General features: G+C 36.0%; 1 protein-coding gene across 1 annotated transcript in view; it reads right to left on the reverse strand.

Annotated features, from left to right (window-relative positions):
• dhrsx (dehydrogenase/reductase (SDR family) X-linked) overlaps positions 1 to 15,078 on the reverse strand; it is a 79,821-nt gene extending 64,743 nt beyond the window's left edge. The window contains exons 1-2 of the mRNA XM_084095544.1: positions 14,720 to 15,078; positions 1,327 to 1,578 (exon numbers count right to left, since the gene is read on the reverse strand). Of these exons, the coding sequence (XP_083951670.1) occupies positions 1,327 to 1,429 (103 nt within the window). The 5' untranslated portion in view covers positions 1,430 to 1,578; positions 14,720 to 15,078. The remainder of the gene's footprint in view (positions 1 to 1,326; positions 1,579 to 14,719) is intronic.
• Positions 15,079 to 15,982: the final 904 nt, after the last annotated feature.

Consider the following 15,982-nt stretch of genomic DNA (forward strand, 5'->3'; position numbering starts at 1 on the left):
CATCTGTTTTCGCAAGCGCTACGTAAAATGTATTCGTGGGTTTATCGAAAACTGTTAAGCGAATCAACTTGAATTCCATAACTTTTTGTCAGCATGGTCTGTAGATGATCTGGTTCAATTTTCGTGCAAATCGGACAAACCGTCTAGGACGAGTTCGAAAAAGTAGCTTTTTAGATAAATTCAAAATGGCGGCCATATTGTTATGACAGAAATGATGTCATAGGGTGCAATCGAATTGGCATGAGCTCAGGAATCAGAGAGAAAAATAATTTTGTTGATTGGCCTTACGGTTCAAAAGTTATTAGCAAAATAAAAGTGAAACTTTGGACAGGTGGTGGCGCTAGAGGGAATGACTTAGACACACCAAAATTGGTGTATTTAATGTTGGGACTGTCCTCTATCAGAATGTCAAACCAAAACAACTTTCCCGCATTCGGTTCTATGGGCTGCCATAGACTCCCAGTTGGAAGAAGGAAGAATAATAATAATAAGAACGGGAACAGATACAATAGGTGCCTACGCACCTTCGGTGCTTGGCCCCTAATAAGTACAGTGTCAGTAATATATATATATATATATATATATATATATATATATATATATACAGCAGATCTAGAAGAAAATAGTGCCATTGTACTTAAGTAATTCAGTGTTGATTCATTTTGGTTGTAAAAATCCTTAGTTATTAATTGAATCTATCTATCTATCTATCTATCTATCTATCTATCTATCTATACACACACACACATATATAACAAACTACTGTAACCTTTCACCTATTTATTTTGTGTGTGTGTGTTAAAATAAATAGGTGAAAGGTTACAGTAGTTTGTTATAACAAATAAGAAACAGGTTAAGCATAATTTCAGCCAACGCGATTTAGCAGCTATATATGCAACTGTCATATACAAACTGTATCAGTAGTATAAAGTATAAGAAAAAGTTGAAGTACTTTGTTCTACAAAAAAAAAAAAAAAAACTGTAATAATTTTTTACTCACTATTTACTTACTCACCCGCGTTACTTTCTTCAGTGTTAAGACAGAATAACAGTCTCAGTCACCATCCACATTCATTACAACTGTTGTTCCATACAACTAAAGTGAATAGTGACTGATCCTGTCATTCTGCCGCACAACTCATTTTGTGTTTATCGGTTTTGAACATGAATCTGATGCATAACATTTGTTTTTGGGTGAACTGTCCCTTTAAGCGCAGCTCCCACAAGACAGCTTGTAACTATTGAATAGATGTTTGACAGCTGCTAGACACATAAAATAACTACCCGTTAGACCACTGCAAATCCGTAACGATAAAAACCTCTAACCTGGCAGGTTGAACGATTTGTTGAAAAGCTGGTATAGGAGAACTTTGACGCCGTCTAAGTAGAGTCTGATGAAGCCGAAGATACAAGGCAAAAACCACCACATGTTTGAAGATGACAGGGAGTGTCTCAGTATTTACGCTCCGTGCTGAAGTACAGCAGGAACGGATCAGCTGTTCTTACGATAGTTCCGCTGTCTACGACAAGCACTGTAGACACCCAATCTGGACTCCGATTTACTACAGGGATTAACCACTGCCAGAAAAAAAAAGAAAAAAAAGAAGAAAAATAAATGCAGCTGATGAAAATTACCAAAAGACATAGCAGGATAATAATTTGAAAAACTGGTGAACACACATTTAAGTACAATCAAGAGATACGCTAGGCTAGAGATAGAGATGGAGAGATTTTTTAGTGGCCAGTAATAACTAGAGAGCTGGCCAATATAATGCAGAATAGTTGTAGACTGTATAGCAAATATACAGTAAGAGCAAATAAGATAAAATAATTGTTGAATATAATTGGCGAGGTATTTTTATCAAGCCAATTTGGTACAGTTATCTGCCGAATCAGATTAAACTAGTGGCAGACTGATAGCCTGGATGCCGGCCGAATTTAGCACCGCCCACAACATTTGAGGTCGGGAAGTTCGGTCTGGACTTGATCCGTTGTGAGTGTTTTACAAATATAAATAAATGAGCCTAGATAATATTTCACAAATAAATACAAACCATCCTACAAATTGCATTTAACCTTTGAACAAATACCAAATCTAGTGCATACAAATGCATATCTGTCTGTTATGATTGTGTGAGACACTTGGCTTTTTATGAGATCTCTCGGCTCGATTTTCTCACAAATGTGTCCAGGCCGATTTTCTCACAAATGCAGTCGAGCAACTTCTAAAACAGTAGATGGCGCTAAACTAGAGGATTAATTTAGCGATAGTCGAGAAGCAATTTGAAACTTGCCTTTGCCTACAGCTGAGGAAAATGACCGGTGAACAGGCGTGTTTCTGTCTTACTTTATCTATAATTAACCTTTTTAAGGTTTTCTTTTGCAAAATGTTTATTACATATGGTTAAGTTCAATTGTTAAGTTCTTTTCTTAAAAATGTATAATTTATTCACTTCAAAACAGAAACATTAAAAAGCATGCTATTTTAATTTGATTCATCCAACAACAGTGTAAAGTCTTCAGTTATTGTTCTGTAAAGGAGCTAAGTGAAAAAATACATTCTCTACATTTTTCCTGGGCTATTATCAGAGATGGGAAGTAACGAAGTACATACTTCGTTACTGTACTCAAGTAGATTTTTCAGATATTTTTACTTTACTTTACTATTTATTTTTGTGCCGACTTTTTACTTTTACTCCTTACATTTTAACATGAATATCGGTACTTTCTACTCCTTACATTTAAAAAAATTGTCTCGTTACTTTAGTTTCAAATAATTTCAGTGGAGTCGTTATTATTTTTGCGTCATCAACCCTTCACAGGGAGTTTGATTGACAGGCGATGTGACCAATCATAATCCGCCATTTTGTCCGACAAAGCAGTCAGGAGAGTAGACATTGGAGGATTTAAACTTGAAAAACGAAGTGTACCGACGTCTTTTCGCGTAAAAACATCATTCCTCTTATGTTCATTCATGTTTATTTGATGCTGTATAAATTAACTAGAAGGAAGAGATGATCGGTTCACGAGCAGCTTTAACTGAGGCTCTACAGCGATCTGTCACGACACATTAAAGAGACACAAAACGGGGGAGTACTGTCACGTTTCCGTTCATGTTTGGACTGTGTTGTCTTTGTCTTCTATTCACCTGTCTCACCTGTGCCTTGTTAATCACCTCATTTAGTTATCTCGTTTGTTTTGCCCCAGCGGTGTCTTATTTCCCTGATCTGTTTCCTTGTGTATTTAAGTCCTGTGTGTTCCTTCAGTCTTTGTCGGTCGTTGAATTGTCAAGGTCGGTGTTGAGTGTTTTCTTGTATTCTGAGTTTGTGAATAAACCAGATGTATTGAAATCCTGTCTCCTCGTCTTCGGCCTGCAAAACCCTGACAGTGTGGCGTAAGAGCGGCGTCGCTTGTCGGACATAGCAACAGTAACTAAAGGGAACGGAAGGGTTTGGGACCGTTCGCAAACCGGTCTTTGCGAACGGTCAAATGAATGGGAATATACGTTGCACACTTGACCCCGTCACTACAAGACGACTCGACAGATTCGGCGGCATTCATTCGCGGAAAAATCATAGCCTACATGTAGATTCCTTTAAATGTTAAGTGGAAGATTAAAAAAGAGAAACTGGGTCTGAATTCTCACAGAATCACAATTGAATTCACAATTGAATTCATATCTTGCTACTCAGTCAGAATCTCATTAACCTGGATGAGTCTCTGTCACAATAATCATATAGGCTATGTGATGTTTTAGGCCTATTGGCAGACATCCATTTAAAATGTAACGTTAGGCAATGGCATATAAAGAACCTTTTTTCCATATCCACTTAAGTTTCTCAGCTTGCACTCTAGTAACATTTGTGTGGTCCAGGTAGCTTTGCATAAAAAAATGGTTATCATTCGCAAGGCTACTTTTACTTTTATAAGTAAATTTCCAAGCCTGTACTTTGTTACTTTTACTTGAGTAAAGAAGTTAAATCAGTACTTCTACTTTTACCAGAGTATTTTTTAACACAAGTATCTGTACTTCTACTTGAGTACGAGAAGTGAGTACTTTTGCCATCTCTGGCTATGAAAAGCCAGTTTCCTAAATTCCTTAATTTTAATTCTCCACCCTTCTTTTAAAGGGATAGTTCACCCAAAAATGAAAATGCTGTCATCATTTACTCTTCCTCAAGTTGTTCCAAACCTGTATGAACAACTTGAGGAAGAGTAAATGATGACAGCATTTTCATTTTTGGGTGAACTATCCCTTTAGGCTATTAAACATATATAACCAATGTTATTAGGTAAATCAGACATGATAGTTCAGTTGATGTTTAATATTTCAACACAATAAATGGAAAAAAATAATAAAATATTTATTTCAAAATGAACAGAAACCTTCATCTGACGGTGTAACTAACGGAGTTGACAAAGGTACAACTGAGCTTACAACAACTTATTGACAAGACAACAAATTAAGACAACTAAACTATTTTATTTAATACAACAATCCTTCCAGTGGCCTGCTTTTCTCCTTTTAGAGATACAGTATGTCTCATTCTGGGTCTCCAGTAGCTCACAGAATACAAGAAGTGCACGTTGTTGAGTGTAATGGTCATAGGGTTCTGCCCTATATAGCACCAGAAATGATCCCAATGTGAATCCAAAGGCTGTCTTTAAACCGCATCAATTACTTACATTTTATTTGTGCTGACCTGCATGACTTAAGCAGTGGGAATTGGCATGTTTGCTCTCTATAAAGTCCATTAAATCAGGGTTTGCTATTGTGATCTCCTGTGAGTGACAGGTAAAGAAAAAAACAAGAAAAAGAAAAAAAGATGTGTACACTTAAAATAAGAACTGCAATAGTTCTTGTTTTGATTTCATGGAGACAGTAGATGTAAAGATGCAATCTATATAAGGCATGTAAATCAGGCCAAATATATATGTAAATAAAATCATGAAACACATTAGAACAACATTCTAAAACCAGAGGTGGAAAGTAACTAATTTCAAATACTGTCGTTACAGTAGCCTACTTGAGTAGATTTTTTTTTTTTAATTCTACTTTCTTGAGTATAATTATATTGTGGTACTTTTAATTGAGTTGAATAAAAATAAAGTAGGCTATTCAACTTCGCTACATTTATTTTCCACCAAAAGTAGGCCACAAAGTGACCTACTATGACAAAGGTGCCGACAGAGCGATAGGGCGAACTGGAATTTGACAGACACTTTTCAAACTACTGCAGTAGAGCTCTACGCTTCAGCCAATAACGACCGATCTGAAGCGCTTCAGCCAATAATTTTGGGGTCGACAGCTTATAAAAATTTATTTCTGGGTTATTTAGCTTGTTTGCTGTACACCTTGTCACATAGCAGCTTTTAGACATTGTTTTGTTTTTTTGTTATAAGTCATAAATGACAAGGAGGCAGCCTCTCGCAATTGGATTGTTTTCCCCCCGGTGTGGGCGTGGCCTAAATACGCTCTGTCTCTATCAAAATTTCCAGTTCAGCTGGGGGGCGGGGCGTTCATACCGTCAATCACTGGCGTTCACGTTTTGAATCTATTTTAGTGAATGAAAGTGAACTATGCTCATATTCTGATTTTAAATTGAAATGGGTCATACCATTGATATTACTACAGCACTGAGCAGTTTAAGTAAATAGAAACCTAGGCTCATACAAGGACGCAGTTATCGCACATAAATCATTCAATGGCCTAGGACCTCAATATATTGCAGATATGCTCACTGAATATAAACCCAACAGATCACTCAGATCACTAGGATCATATCAGCTAGAAATACCAAGGGTTCACTCAAAGCATGGCGAGTCCGCTTTTAGCTATTATGCTGGAACCAGCTTCCAGAGGAGCAGACGTGCTCCTACAATAGTCACTTTCAAATCCAGACTCAAAACACATCTGTTTAGCTATGCATTTACTGAATGAGCACTGTGCCAATGTTCGTCCGACTGTTTGTACTGTACTGTATTTTATTTTTTATTTTTCTAAACTGTTTTAATTATTCTTATTTCTTTTTATTATTTTAATTTCTTCTATGTAAAGCACTTTGAATTGCCATTGTGTATGAAATGTGCTATATAAATAAACTTGCCTTGCCTTGCCTTGCCATAGATGGAGCAAGAACAATGTGTCTAAAATGCATGCGCACAGTTCAGTTTAATTCTTTAGCTTGCCCTCTTTAACAATGCAGTTAACTAAATGTACGAAGCAAACTGTGTAAGAAGCTGAAATAACCTCAACATTAGCAATAACAGTGAAATAATATCACATGATTTATCAATCAGATGCGTGTAAAAGTGTAGCTCGGTGCTATAGCAACAGTGGGCTCCCAGCACATTTTCGGCAGAACGGAAAAAAAAGAACATTTGATTTAACATGTTAACCCGTATTGTTTTACTGTCACTTTTGTATCCATATAGGCCTACCATGTTAATCCTACATTTCTTTGATCAGACATCTCACTTACTGTTCTTTGCTTTTGCCCTTCTTAAAAAACATTCAAATGATCTTATGTGGACTTAGGCTACTTTTCAAATTTAGCAATAAAACAATCACTCTTGACAACAGGGATAGCTAATATGTTAATAGTGACAAGATTAATATCATGTTTTTCTCCAAAATCACTATTTATTATACAGGTCAATCCTGTTTGAAATAACTTGCTTCTGTGGTTGCTTCTTAACACAGAGTGAGATATAAAATATATAATTTTATCAAAATTATATACTCTGATACAGGTTATGTCTATTAGTGTTGCATTATAGATATACATCATTCTAATAAAAATACTTGAGATGGCTTGAAGAACACAGATAAACACAGATCATTGCAATCGTGTTTATTGTCTTCATGTTTCGTTAGTCTCTATCTGCATATTATTCAGCTGCAGATATCTGATGTCCATATAAGGGATTTCCTGGGCGTCCTCTGGCCTCCATGAACTAAACATATTAAATTACATGAGAGTGTTTAGCGCTCCATATTGCTAACATCGCCTCATTTTGGATAAAAATAGAAAACTATACTAAAGTACTTTGTAACGTAGTAACTTGAGGAGTTTTTAAGCAAACTCCTCTTACCTGAGTCATATTGTTTTTTTAGTACTCTTTCCACCACTGTCTAATACACACACACACACACACACACACACACACACACACACACATATGTTTGTGTGTGTGTGTGTGTGTGTGTGTGTGTGTGTGGTGGAAAGAGTACTAAAAAAACAATATGACTGTGTGTGTGTGTATGGTCCAACTCCAGACATAATACCTGATGGAGTTGACATCTGACAATGTAATATTTTTCCACCTTAACCAGATGTTGTACAGTGAAGTGGAGGTTCCCCCCTCCCACAACTATTTACAGAAACTATTACACCGGGAAGACAGAGCTGACATGTTAAGGCTGCGACTGCAGAGACTTCAACATTGTTTGTATAAAATATTTTTTCCAGGACTTCCAGGACTATGTGTCCTACCGTAAGATCCACAATGAGCAGGAAATAGGAAAGGGTTCGAGTTAAAGATGGCCATGACATTGTCTGATTTATTCAAACATTATACGCAAAGTGAGGACAACTTTGATAGGCATTTTTTATTAAAAATATAATTCAAGATTTACTTGTTTGTATTGTTTGATATATTACATTACATTACATTACATTTTTGATATTGTTGCATTTTTAAACACTTTGTTTGGCAGTTTTACATTGTGACCTCATGCTGAGGTCAGGTTAAATTACATGTATTTTCCAAGTAGAGCATGTGTAACTCCTCAACCAGGTCCTACTCGCCCCCGCTCTGTGCGGGCTTCGAACCTGGGTCTCCAGTGAGGGAGCCAGGCACTCTAACAAGGAGGCTAAAAACTGCAGCTTCTAGCATCCGTCGCTAGAGCGCCTCTTGAGATCAGGGGAGTGAGGCTTTTACTTGCACTTTCACTAGTTTGACTCTGTTACACATCGTGAGCTTAAAATTATATGGTTCTATCTCCACTTTTGGTCGAAATTGAGTTTTTGACATATTCTGATCCATTAGGTGTTTATTAATGCCTGTGTGGTGTTATTTTTGTAAAAAAAAATATAATATATATATATATATATATATAAAATATATAATATTTTACAGTATTTAAAATAATTTTTTATTTTTTTATTAATTATTTAAAAAATATTTTACAGTATTTAAAATAATACTTACAAAATTATTTTAAAACAAAAGCAATGAATGTCCTGAGCATCCATATTTCCTTTGGATTTAACTTCTTTTTAAGTATTTTTATTTTGATGAATTTCTTTATTTTTAACATAAAGCGGGCTTTTGGGTGTTTTGTCTCTTATCTCAAGAATCAGTGATTAGTGACAATATGTATTGTGTATTTCACCCAAAATAAAAATTACTGTGTGATATATATATTTTTTTAATTGAACTACTATATAATGTATAATAATGCAATGAGGGACTATTTGTGTTGAGCCTTAGCAAATCACAACAACAACAAAATATGTCCATCGCCACAAAAAGGGAGAAAAGTGGTCTTCAATTGTGACAGTCTTTGTTGAATCTTGCTTAAGCAAGAAAAAAGTGTTCTCAAGGCTCATTAGAGGGGGAAAAAAGGCAAGCATTGTAACAGTTAAAAATATCCAAAAATCATATTATATTCAGGTTAAATCACAGGAAATAGCAAGTATTCAAAGGGACATAATCATGCTTGAGCCTGTCAAACTGACAGAGGACCAAAAACAGCACCACCTTTCCAGATTGCAATAAGTAACAAGACTCAATTAGTCATTGTCCTGGTAATGCCAAATGTCTTATGTTACCAGTAAAAAGTTACTACATTATTTTAAATATATAGTCAGTGACAGAGTGCAAGCATATTCATCTTAAATAATTCTGTATTTTTAACTTCAGAATCATTAATATTTTTATTCTGGTGTCCCCATTGTCCTGTGCATTGGGTTGCCAGCACCAGGTCCAAGCCTATTCATTTCACACCTACAATGCAATATAAGATGTAGCATTTTAATCAACAGTACATTTTTTGTTAACCTTTTATCATATGTCTTGGAGTATCGCAATAATATCGTATCGTGATATGTATCGAATTGTGACATGAGGGTATCGTTACACCCCTAATACACACACACACACACACACACACACACGTCTGGTTTACTATCTTTGTAGGGACTCTCCATAAACTTAATGGTTTTTATACTGTACAAACTGTATATTCTATTCTAAGCCGTTTTCCTCATGGGGACCAAAAAATGTCCCCACACGAACAAGGATTTCGGATATTGCCACACACACACACACACACACACACACACACACACACACACACACACGATTGGATCATTGTTGTAGTGATCATTATGTTTCTATTATGTTATATGTTTGGCCGCAGTTCTTCTAACCCTTATTGTGTAGCTTTTCATTTCTTAAACAACCATGCAGGAAGACACATCATGGCCATATTCCAGAATGACATCAGACTCAGATTGTGAAAGAATGGTTGGTTAGGGAGCATGAAGAATCATTTTCACTGAGTCATGACCTAAAATTCATTGAAAGTCTTTGGGGTGTGCTGGAGGAGACTTTACAGAGTGCTTGACTCTTGCATTGTCAATATAAGATCTTGACCAAAATTGATGCACCTCTTGATACAAATAAATGTTGTGATGCATGTTATTTCCATCAGGAGGTGCATACTATTTGGTAAACTCTTAAATTCTTGGTGAGTGACAAACTGTAGACTTAGAGTAAGTTGAAACCTAATACTTTCATTTAAAAGTGTAATTTAGCAATATACCTCAGTAAAGCAGTACAATTGGCAGTAAATTATTAACTAATTCTCCCTAATTCTTCCTTTTTTTTCCTTTTTTTTTTTTATTCTTCCAAATTTTGTCTTTTAAAATTTCCTTTCTAAAAAAGCCTATTGCTATGTTAGGAAAGTCTTCCAGTTTTGTGGAATTGCACACACAAGAACCTAATTAGGCAGCTATAATCACATGCACACCAGACAATTTGGCTATTACATTTTTAAGTTCAGCATGATTTATATTTGTAAATGTTTTGTAACATTATGAATGTCTTTGCTGCCACTTTTGATCAAATTTTGATCAATTTAATTAGATAAAAATGCAGCCTTGGTGAGCATAAGATAAGATGTTCCATATTTTAAAGATAGATAGATAGATAGATAGATAGATAGATAGATAGATAGATAGATAGATAGATAGATAGATAGATAGATAGATAGATAGATAGATAGATAGATAGATAGATATTAATTACATTTAATTAAAATTAAAAGGTCAGATGTTATTGCTTCCATGGAATTACACAAGATGTGCTTTTGGAACATTTTCAAATCTCGCTGGATAACATGGGTTTTACTTGTGAAGTTGCCAGCTCACCAGCTTAAGTTCTGCTGTCATTACAGCAGAAGGAGGACAAAATAATCCTAAAATATTCTGAAATTGTCATGAAAATATTATTGTATTAGAAAAAAAATATTTTTATTAGTGGTCTCAGACCATATCTTTGTTTATTTTGTAGACTGACCGACCAGTTAGTAATCAAAAGCCATAAGTAATTTTGAATGCAAACTATGTAACAGACATAAAAACATGACTTAATTATTTTTATTTTATTGCATTTACAGTATGACGAAATGAAGAGTCTCTGACTGTTTCACTCTACATCCTTGGCACATGCAGATTTTTTTTCTGTTGGGGGCAAACAGCCATTTATGTAGCCTACTGTCATTCAAGGGCGATGTGTGCCATGAAAACGCCTCAAGAGACAGGAACACAAACCTGGGGCTCAGCTTTGGTGCAATGACAGCAGGTTGTGGAGAATCCTTGATGTTTGACTAGTACTATGTAAACAGACATTTTCTGGAAGTGCTCTCAGGCCATATAAGAATGGATTTTGTCTGAGAAGAAGAGGCTGGATGTCTCAAATTGTGGAAACTGAGTACCAGGGAATTTTTTCTTAGAGTAATTCTGTTTATAATTTAGTCTACGCTTTGACCTGTTGCTGAATTTTTATAATGTATGAGAATTCAGGGAAAAAAATGGAAAATGCTGGAAATGGGCCAGGTGATAACACAGAACAGGCTGAGGTGTGACAAAATGACAACTTGCTTTCCCACACCAGCACTCAAGATTTGTCCTCGCTGGTTAAATCAGTACCACTGATCAAAAGTGAAAACTTCTAATAATTACATGTCAGTGTGACCTGAGAATCTCCTATCTTGTTTCTCTCTCTGCTTGTCTTCATCACTTTCAGCAGACATGTTGCTTTATCCCAGAGAGTTTGCTTCCCCCTGAGCATGTTCTAACACTGACCTGAATCCCTACTCACAGTCGTTCCTTTCCAGAAGTGCTAAGCCTCCAGAAAAACATCCACTCACGCATAAACTCAGTCTCTCCCTCTCTCTCCTTCTTTTCCACTTACTCTGGATGCTGGATAGCAAAACAGCTGTTGTATTTTCCCCTTCAGAGTTTGTTTGTATCTACTGACTCCATGTCAGAATGCATTCAGAACAACAGGAGCTCCAACCCTCCCCCATATCTCTCTCTCTCTCTCTCTCTCTCTCTCTCTCTCTCTCTCTCTCTCTCTCTCTCTCTCTCTCTCTCTCTCTCTCTCTCTCTCTCTCTCTCTCTCTCTCTCTCTCTCTCTCTCTCTCTCTCTCTCTCTCTCTCTCTCTCTCTCTCTCTCTCTCTCTCTCTCTCTCCAGTTCAACTGTTCCAAGAACAGTTGTGTAATTTGTAACTACAGTTGTGTAATTTGCACACATGGAGTATATAGTTGGCATTCAGAGCATGAGTGAGGGATAGTTCAGCCAAAAATGAAAATTCTTCCATCCTTTACCTTCGCTAGACCTTTGTTCATCTTCGAAATTCAAATTCAGATATTTGTTAATGAACCTGAAAGGTTCTTTTCGATCCATTCAAAGTTCAAATAACCAAAACTTAGAAGCTCCAAAAAGATAATAAAAGCACCATAGAAGTAATCTGTATTAATCGAGAGGTTTAATTGTCAAGAGATACGATCGCTTTATATGATGAACAGATTTACTTTTATTTAAACAATGATCGACACACATACATAGAGCACATTGCAAATGATAAACATGAAAACTGAAATTAGCACAATTGAGTTTGTTTACACTATATATGATTTGCTTTATATATGAATGCTTATATGTACAGTGATAAAAGCATAAATTAAATTTGTTCATCATGTAAAGCAATCATATCTCCTACATAAAATAACGCAATACTTGGATTAAAGCACTTATTCATGTGGTTTCTGACACCTTTATGACCTTTTTTGGTCTTGTAAATTTTGATTAAACTTTTAATGGAGGGGCAGAATTGTCTCAGGTTTCATTATTTATTTAGTTATTTATTTATTCACTTATTTATCTGTGTTTCGAAGATTAACCACAGTCTCATGATGGGTTTGGAACAACATTAGAATGAGTTTTAATTTTTGGGTGAACTATCCCTTTAATCCATTCAGATTTGAATTATATTCAAGGGACACAAACAAAATAGAACCATGCTTTATTTTTGCTTACATCACTAATGCATTTCATTAATTATGAATTAACCTATCTATTTCATGTCACCGGCTTCAAACTGTTTTAATAGTTTTTATTTTAAGGATGTAAGGTGTTATATTTATCGTTAGGCTATATGTTCTGTCCTTGCCACATTTGTTTGTATTTTTGTGATATGGCATATAGTTTGACTTAGCAGCAATGGACACTATGGACAGCAGGCTTAACAAATAAGTGTGGTCATTTTGTAATGAATTGTGAATGTCAGTGACTTCCTCACACCATTCTATTGTTTTTCTCTTGCACACACGTATATCAAATACATCCTACATTCAATACATTTTTAGCATTCTTATGAGTTTGTACTCAAGTCTAATGATTTTATATTCTGAAACATCTTGAGACATCTTCAACAAACACAATGAAATGGTTAACTAGCAACTAATCTGCCCTCTATTTGTCCTTCAGATAGGAAATGTAAACGACTCTTTGAGTTCCGTCGGTATAGCAGATTCACATCAATGCCATTGATCTGGATCTAGCGGTTATTTCTCAAGCTCACTTGCAATGGCCTCGGTTCGAGGGCAAATTGGCAGTTGGACGCACTCATGATGCGCTATGGTGACTGTGCTGACACTTGAGATTCTTCTCACGTTCAGAGTGGAGTATTTAATCGGTGAGTCACTATATGCTCTTGGGGTGAAATTGTAGCCGGTTTGCAAAAGAAGAAATATATTTAAATCTATATGAGCAGTGGAAAAGATAATGCAATATTAAAGCATTATATAAATATGCACGTTGCTTTTAGTCTATACATTAGTGACTAAAAAACGATGAAATATAAAGACATCTGGAGCTGTAGCATTGAGTTTTTATTGAATCTCTGCATAACGAACGGTTGAAGGCACGAACCAAATTCCAAACGCTCTCGCATCACAAGCGCACAAAAGGCGTACCACAGGTTTCTATGGCAAGCCGTTTTAACATTTATTTCGTAACCCCAAATCGTCTATTTTAATGTTTCTAACTATTCATCAGATGGTACATACTATAAACTGTATATATTGTTACTAGTGTCTCAAAAATGGGTTCTAGTAGCCTAAATAAATCTCTGTAGGCTAGCTGAAATAGATAGGCTATAGTGACTATAGATAGTTAGGCTATAGGTTGGCTACTACCTAAAAATTAGTATAGTTACTAGTAAAACTGCAATAGGTAGCAGCAACAATTGAAATACACACTATTATGTGAATAGTTGATAGATAATTAAATATAATGTACATATATTTCAATGAAAAAAAAAAAAAAAAACTGCAAGCAATTTGTTGCCATTGACAGTGGAATCCTTGCTGTAAGATATGACTGGTAGCAAAGGAATGACAATTTGAATATATAGCCCTACTAGTGAGTACTGGAATATCTATTGATACGAGTGAAATAAAATATAGGCTACTTGTTGTTAAAACTGTATTACCCATTAGACACACACTACAGATTAACAAAAATAGATTAAATGAATGCATGTTAAATAGGCTTGCCATAGGATTCCATAAACTTCCAGTGCGATTAACTGGTGTAAGATATTTGCTTTTGTGTATCATAATACGACAGACGAAAGGAGAGGCATAAACTCTTCGCATTATAAGCTGATGGCACTCAACAGATATCATGCTTTAAAAGCAATTGAGAGCCCTTGGTATCATATCTGTGCCAACTTTTCTTGGTAATTTTTGCTCACAGTGCAGCAGTATCTGCTCTCTGTCTATGTGGGAAAGAACAAGGTGATTTTCGTTGCATAGGCTATTTACTACTGAGAAAAGTTATTTTATCATAAATGGCAGATAAATTCAATTTAAACGATGGATGGGATAAGATAGGGTTCCTTGACTCCCCGATTTCAGGTTAGTTTAAAAGCTTAAAATTGGACATGTAAAATAATTTCAACTGGTGCGTCCACATTACCAGGTGGAAGGAAAGCAGGTAGCCTATTTGCGATGGTTACCGACAGCCAGTGAAGCGCAACACGTTAGTGGAAAAGGACAGTCTATCCTATTCAAATTCTAACTGCTGTCCACCTCTAAATCTCATTCCTGGAGTTAAACTGGTTAGTCACAAGGCACTTACCAGAGTCACCCTTTGCTCCCTTGTTGAACAGTGCCAATGCTGGGACACCCGGAGCATGTCCTTAAAGACGCATCCAATAATGTCAATCAAATTCCGTGATCACAATCCACATCTCGACATATATACCATAATATCACGTACAAAATGAGCAGGATCGCAAAAATAAACAGTGCAACTAGTATTGCTTTGGTGACTGGGGATATTAAAGACTGCATGATACCGGCGAGCTGGAGAAAAGCACCGTGAGCGCAATGAAGATGGATACGCGTTCAGGCGCCAGCAGCGTCCGATCCGGTCCGTATCTGCATTGGTGCGTGCCGAGTGGGGAACCTAGAGTGAAACGAGAGTGAAACGCGTGGCACTTCAAAAACATGACACGCGAAAGAGCGCTGCCTCATCCATTGGTGATCTCCCACACCATTTGCGCAAGGGGGCACAATAGGCTACTCCGAGGTCCCTTCAGGATACCCCTCATCCAATACTGCTCGCTCAAAAGATAGGCTGTGTTAAATCATATTTTAAAATAAAATAACCATTCAAAGGCTATATAACAAAAAACAATCCTTTATTAAATAGGCTACGTATTTTATATGTAGTCAGTTGCGTTCCAAAAAGTGTTTTAAAAAGACAATAGGTTATGAAATAGCTGATGCTCTTGATATTAGGGTTTTTGTCCTACAAATGAGGCAGGTGTCCTTGAATTGTATTGTCACCAAGTCGTCGACAAAGAAGACGATATCACAGGTTATATATCGGAGGTTATATATCCGATAAAGGTGATTTTTCAGAGGGTGAAATATTTGTCATTGTACTTAAATGCATGCTGTATGCTGCAAGCGCTTCTCTTGTTGCAACACCTTTTGTTTAACACTAGATGGCGTAATAAATCTATTTTCTGGATGCTAGAGACCGCAACTGCCATCCTAAAAATGAATAAAAAAATTAGAAGCACACTCAAACTTAGGCACGTGCATGTCCAATGATTTTTGAGCAAAACAATAAATACAACGAATGAATGAATGAACGGATAGGCTAAATAAAAAATGAGGAGATGAATTATTTCAAAAAATCCTGTGGCAGAAATCATAAATGTGTCACAACGATTCTCACCTTCCGCAGATAATTTTACACTAAAGATGCTGCATGTAGGCCTAACATATCCTTACTCCCACTGTAATTTTTCCCCCTCCGTATAACAAAATATAAATTGTTTGTTAATTTGCAATGTGGCTTGCTTATTTTAATATATAATTCTTATTTAGC

This window comes from Abramis brama (assembly GCF_963993115.1).
Source record: "Abramis brama genome assembly, chromosome: 2".
Classification (NCBI taxonomy): Eukaryota; Metazoa; Chordata; class Actinopteri; order Cypriniformes; family Leuciscidae; genus Abramis; species Abramis brama.